General features: G+C 38.8%; 1 protein-coding gene across 1 annotated transcript; it reads left to right on the top strand.

The window, feature by feature from the left end:
* The first annotated feature begins 532 nt into the window (after window positions 1–532).
* Window positions 533–4091, top strand: ZNF501 (zinc finger protein 501). Its single transcript, XM_017522190.2, has 2 exons — window positions 533–551; window positions 1742–4091. The coding sequence occupies exon 2, from the start codon at window positions 1824–1826 to the stop codon at window positions 2736–2738; it is 915 nt and encodes a 304-aa protein (XP_017377679.1). The 5' UTR covers window positions 533–551; window positions 1742–1823; the 3' UTR covers window positions 2739–4091.
* The last annotated feature ends 2518 nt before the right edge of the window (window positions 4092–6609 follow it).

Below are 6609 nucleotides of genomic sequence, written 5' to 3'. Positions count from 1 at the left end.
GGTTTGAGGTTTTTGCTCTTTTCCCTTCTGTATATACAATCAAAGCACTGCAGAATGTTGATACTAGAGGAAGCTTTCAATATTTTCTAGATTTTCAGTTTTATTTAACAAATAACAAATGGATGAGAGTGAGTGACCTGCTTCAGATTTCTGAATAAATTAGTGACAGCTGAGACTAGAATCCACACCTCTTGACTGAGTCCATTTCTGGTCCTACTGCCTTCTGCTGTAGTCCTGCAGGACTTTTGAAATCAATGGCTTTTCCAGTAGGCTCTGGGGAGCCTTTGGACCCTAAGCTGATCTCCTGTAAAGAAATACTTACTCCAGATGCTTAGTCCTTAGAAGGACCTGCCCTCTTTCTTTGTGCATTGCCACATCTCCCTGAAGTCTACCCACTCACTAATTTTTGTCATTGGTGATACTCCTCTAGGATAATAATGATATTAAACTCCTGGCCTCAAGTGATCCTCCTGCCTCAGCCTCTCTCTTTTTTTTTTTGAAGACAGGGTTTCACCATGTTGGTCAGGCTGGTCTTGAACTCCCGACCTCAGGTGATCCACCCACCCTGGCCTCCAAAGCGCTTGGATTACAGGCGTGAGCCACTACGCGGGGCCCTGCCTCAGCCTCTCAAAGTGTTGAGATTACAGGTGCAAGCCACCATGCCTGGCCTATATTATATACTTCTATATTATCTATTTTAAAGTGAGGTTATATATATGTAATTTACATGATTAGAAAACTAAGATAAAAATGGGCTTCAGAGAATAAGGATGTGTTAGTGTCCAGCACCACCTAGGGAAGAGGTTGCTCTGATGTGCAGCACCTGAATGTTTATTCTTTAATTCTGTGTGGCTTATTTAGGGCACCAGGGTTTCAAAATTTGATGATCATTTAATTATGATCAATTAAGTAATTTATTCTTTCTCCAGTTCTTTATTTCCCAAAGAGTGCACTGAAGACAATGATTTGGTTCCCAGACAGTTTTTCTGAAGTCCAGAGAATGTGTTAACCAGCTCTATATTAAGCATAAAAATTTTTCCTTGTAAATAAGTAAAGTCACTTTATGTTCTATCTCATTCCCCTTGTGAAGCTGATTAATATACTTCAGATTCTGAAGTATTTCTTTGGCTACAAAGGTGAGGGCCAGCTCTTGGACCATGATGCTGTAGTCAAGTTACTGTCCAATTAAAGCTTCTTCTTTAAGGACCACTTCTCTAATTTTCCTGAAACAACACAGCAATATCTTATTCTCTTTCTGTAAGCAGGACTTTAGTTTTCAAACCCATATGTTTCCAGTTGGACCTAGGGAGAGAACTACAGATGGCGAATGTTTTGTAGAGAAAGAGAGATCCAAAGCAACACCTGTAAAAGTGACTGAATAAGGAAGGATTGGTGAGATAGGCCTATTGAAAGTTACAGCCTGGATCACATTTGAAATCTTAGAAGGGAAACTCTTTGATTATCGCTGGTAGGTAACCTAAGGAAATTGAATTATTATTCCTCTGTTTTTTGAGTACAGACTGTAAGTGGACAATAAGTTTCCCTAACACTTAATTTTCCCAAGTCTAGGATACTTATTCCTTTCACATTTTCCAGTTATTTATGACTGTGGATGGATGCAAATCTGGATGATCCCAAATTACCTGGGTTACTTTTTAGTATTTGATTGTTTCAGAATCAATCATGATAGGGAATTTTATAGAATTTCTAAGACCTGTCACTACTTAATCTCTTTCTTCAGAGAGGCTGATCATCAGGAGTTCACTTTTGGAGAAATTGAGAAAGCATGCTGAACAAGGAAGAGGAAGGGAAATCCTTCAGGGATGAAGGAGAGGATAGTAATGCATGTGTGTGAGCACACACAAACAGTAACCTTTCCTAGGAGAACAGTATTACTATATGAATTTGGTGTTATAAGCAGCATGAATTCCAGCCAAATATCACTCAAAATGAAACATCGGAGCGTTAACATGCAGAAGAAACCTTCAAAATGTAGTGAATGTGGAAAGTTCTTTACTCAGAGATCATCTCTTACCCAGCACCAGAGGATTCACAGAGGAGAGAAGCCCTATGTGTGCAGTGAATGTGGAACTTGTTTCCGCAAACAGTCAAATCTTACTCAACATCTGCGAATTCATACGGGAGAGAAACCTTATAAATGTAATGAATGTGAGAAAGCCTTTCAAACAAAAGCAGTTCTTGTTCAGCATCTGAGAATTCATACTGGAGAGAAACCCTATAAATGCAGTGAATGTGGAAAAGCCTTTTGTCAGAGCCCATCCCTTATTAAACATCAGCGAATTCATACTGGAGAGAAACCTTATAAATGCACAGAATGTGGCAAAGCCTTCAGTCAGAGCATATGCCTTACTCGGCATCAGAGGAGTCATTCTGGAGATAAACCTTTTAAGTGTAATAAATGTAGGAAAGCCTTTAATCAGAGTGCATGCCTCATGCAGCATCAGAGAATTCATTCAGGAGAGAAGCCCTACACATGCAGTCAATGTGGTAAAGCCTTCACTCAGAACTCTTCCCTTGTTGAACATGAAAGGACTCACACTGGAGAGAAACTTTATAAGTGTAGTGAGTGTGAAAAAACTTTCCGCAAACAAGCACACCTTAGTGAGCATTACAAAATTCATACTGGAGAAAAACCTTATGAATGTGTTGGATGTGGAAAATCCTTTAGGCACAGTTCAGCACTTCTTCGACATCAGAGGCTTCATGCTGGAGAGTAAAATTTGGAATATAATGAGTATGGAAAGATTTGTATGAAAGCATCTTTTTTTTTTCTCCTAAATTCCTGGGACTATAAGACTCAATCTGCAGCTAGTATGAATATTTTATATTTTGAACAAGAAGTAATGTGTCCTAATCTGGAGTTTGACGCCTTATCTGCTGCTCAATGGGCGTAACCTTATCCCCTCTGAGCCTCAGTTTCCCTGTCCCCCAATAGAAAAATGGGGATATTTCCTAGGGTTGTGTTGAGACTAAAATGAGTTCTGTGTGACAGTTAACTGCCATTAATTAGCTGTTCTAAAAGTTTATTTAAAATATTAAAATCCGACTGGCAAATCAGCATTGTTGTTTGGTTCCATAATGTATTATTTCTTAAGGACATTTTGTAATTGGGCTGTGATTTCATTATTAATCTACAGAAGTCTATTTAAACTGTATGTCTAGGTTTAAATAGGATAATGTAATCTAGACTGGTTTATCCTTGAGAAATTTCAGATTTAATAAGAGGAAAAAAAGTACTGATTGAGATTTAAGTGGACATTTTGAGGTGTGCTTCTGGATACCCTCAAGATCTTCATTTAGGTTGTGATACTTTTTATTACTAGGTCTAATTTGACTTTAAGCTGTAAGTTTTACTTTTGCATTAAAAGGAAAGCCTCTCTGACATTAACTAAATAAAACCTCAAGTTGTGGGACTTCTGTGTGTGTTTAGGATTGGCAGGATTGGTAGCAGATGATTAAGAGAAAGCATAGGACAGTAGAGAGGACTGGAATATAGAGGAGAATATAAGCATGTAGATGAGGATGTGGCTGTATTTGTTTTGAGTTCTAGGAGCAGAGTACCAAATGTAGTCACTTAAGGGAAGATGAGGTTAGAAGATACTAAGATCCCAGGTTCCAGCAAGCTATGCCACAGACTAACAAGCCACTTTCAAAGGAAGGAGAGAACAGTGTTTTGGGGAAGCTGATGGGTTGGAGTGCCTAATTAAAAGACTGGCTCATTAAAAGCCATAAAAAAAACAAAGAAAGGATACTTTTAATGGTGCATTAGGCTGTGCTAGGCTCTTTAATGTAAACAAGAACCTCTAATGCTAAAAGCATCCTTGCAAGAAAGGTAGGAGTTAACTATTCACATCCTATAGTCAAGGAAAAAGAGTTTGACTTTCTCAAAGTCAAACAGGTAATGTCAGAGTTGAATCTCAAATATGTATCTTACTATCAAAAGTGTAGTTCTGGTTTCTATAATACCAAAGTCACATGCAGGTAATTTCCTACCATTAAACCTTGCTATTAATGTGAGATGCCAAATTTGTCAAAACCATTCTTTTAAAGTAAAAATTTATTTTTTTCAACTTAATGTGTGCTTATTGAAATACATTGATAAAATTAGAGAAATGAAAAAAATTAAAATTGCATACTTTCAGCAAATAGTCACCTTAATGTATTTATTCTAGCCTTCCTTTTCTGCATAGCTCTTTTTGCTTCCCTTTTAAGAATAATTACAGTTGTACTATATTAGAGTACTATAGCCTACTTTTTAACATAACACTGTAGCAGTATGTTAGACTTTCTATAAACTTTATTTTAATGGTTGCCCAACATTTCATTGGTCTGTTCATAATTTTTTGACCTGTTCCCCATCTGTGTGATATTTATATTCATAAAAATATTTTTTATAAGTCAGAATCTGCTAATGATGGTGCCTGTCATGGTGTGAGTTCCCATTGGTAATATTCATTTGGCAGTGAAATAGCTTTATATATAACATTTTTACCATTTAAAAATTATTTCCTGAGGATTTTCAGAGGGTTTAATCTTTTTACTTATTTATTATTTTATTTATTTATTTTTTTGAGACAGAGTCTCGCTCCATTGCCCAGGCTGGAGGGCAGTGGCGCAATCTTGGCTCACTGCAACCTTTGCCTCCCAGGTTCAAGCGATTCTCTTGCCTCAGCCTCCTGAGTAGCTGGGTATACATGCACATGCCACCATGCATGGCTACTTTTTGTATTTTTAGTAGAGACATGGTTTCACCATGTTGGTCAGGCTGGTCTCAAACTGCTGACCTCGTGATCTGCCCACCTTGGCCTCCCAAAGTGCTGGGATTACAGGCGTAAGCCACCACACCTGGCCTTACTTATTTTTAAAATTTCATTCATCTTTTTGACTTGATAATAAAAGCTTATGGCTTAAAATTCTAAAAGTACAAAAAGTTGAACAGTGAAAAGTCTTCCAGTCAGCCACCTGCTTGTCCCCTCATTGTCATAGACAACCAATTTTATGTTTGTTGTTTTTCTTACAAAGATAAGTATAATTAAGCAAACATCTTTCTCTTAAGACTGTTTTTAGTGCAGTTTTGAATGTATAGTGAAATTGAGTAGAAAGCAGAACGTTCTCACATATCCCCTGCCCAAAGAGACGCATAGTCTGCCTGTTAGCATCCTCCACCAGAGTGGTGCAACGTACTTTTAACACATTACCACCCAAAGTCAGAGGGGGCACTCTTGATTTTGTATATTCTATGGATTTTGACATGTAGAATGATATGCATGCATCCATTATCGTTTCATAAAGAGTTGTTTCACTTCTCTAAAAATGCTCTGTGTTCTGCCTATCCGTCCCTTCATGCTAACCCATGGCAACGACTGATTTTCTTTTTCTTTTGAGATGGAGTCTGGCTCTGTTGCCCAGGCTGGAGTGCAGTGGCGCAATCTTGGCTCACTGCAACCTCCACCTCCTGGGTTCAAGTGATTCTCCTGCCTCAGCCTCCTGAGTTGCTGGGACTACAGGCACATTGCCACCACAACTGGCTAATTTATTTATTTATTTATTTATTTTTGAGACGGAGTTTTGCTCTTGTTACCCAGGCTGGAGTGCAATGGCGCGATCTCTGCTCACCGCAACCTCCGCCTCCTGGGTTCAGGCAATTCTCCTGCCTCAGCCTCCTAGTAGCTGGGATTACAGGCATGCGCCACCATGCCCAGCTAATTTTTTGTATTTTTAGTAGAGATGGGGTTTCACCATGTTGGCCAGGATGGTCTCGATCTCCTGACCTCGTGATCCACCCACCTCGGCCTCCCAAAGTGCTGGGATTACAGGCGTGAGCCACCATGCCCAGCCCAATTTTTTTGTATTTTTAACAAAGACGGGGTTTCACGTTGTTAGCCTGGATGGTCTCGATCTCCACCCAATTCTGCCTCCCAAACCACTGATCTTTTCACTGTCTCCATACTTTTGCCTATTCCAGAATGTCATATAGTTGCAACCATTAAGTATGTAGTATTTTCAGGTTGGCTTTTTTCACTTAGTAGTATGCAGTTTAAGGTTCTCCCATGTCTTTTCATGGCTGGTTAGCTCATTTCTTTTTAGTGCTGAATAATATCCCATTGTATGGATGTACTATATTTACCCATTCATTGACTGAAGAACATGTTGTTTGCTTCCATCTTTTGTCATTTATAAATAAAGCTGCTGTAAATATTTGCTTGAAGTTTTCGTGTGCACATATGATTTCAGCTCATTTTGGTAAATTATTAAGGAATGAAATTGCTGGATTATATTGTAAGAGTATGTTTAGCTTTATAAGAAACTGCCAGAAGTCTGCAAAGTGGCTGTACCATTTTGAATTCCCATCAATGATGAAGTAGAGTTCCTGTTGCTCCACATCCTTGCCAGCATTTTGTGGTATTGGTGTTTTTGGATTTTAACCTTTCGGGTTTTTTTGTTTGTTTGTTTGTTTTTTTGAGACTGAGTCTCTATTGTGCAGGCTGGAGTGCAGTGGCATGATCTCGGCTCACTGCAGTTTCTGCCTCCTGGGTTCAACCAATTCTTTTGCCTCAGCTTCCCAAGTAGCCAGGATTACAGGTGACT

Source organism: Cebus imitator, unplaced genomic scaffold (genome assembly GCF_001604975.1).
Source record: "Cebus imitator isolate Cc_AM_T3 unplaced genomic scaffold, Cebus_imitator-1.0 Scaffold0, whole genome shotgun sequence".
NCBI lineage: Eukaryota > Metazoa > Chordata > Mammalia > Primates > Cebidae > Cebus > Cebus imitator.
This window is presented reverse-complemented; position numbering and strand designations above follow the sequence as displayed.

Bases quoted from the DNA above. Each gene is read 5' to 3' on its own strand.
- ZNF501 (XM_017522190.2), top strand. From the start codon at position 1,824: ATGAAGGAGAGGATAGTAATGCATGTGTGTGAGCACACACAAACAGTA.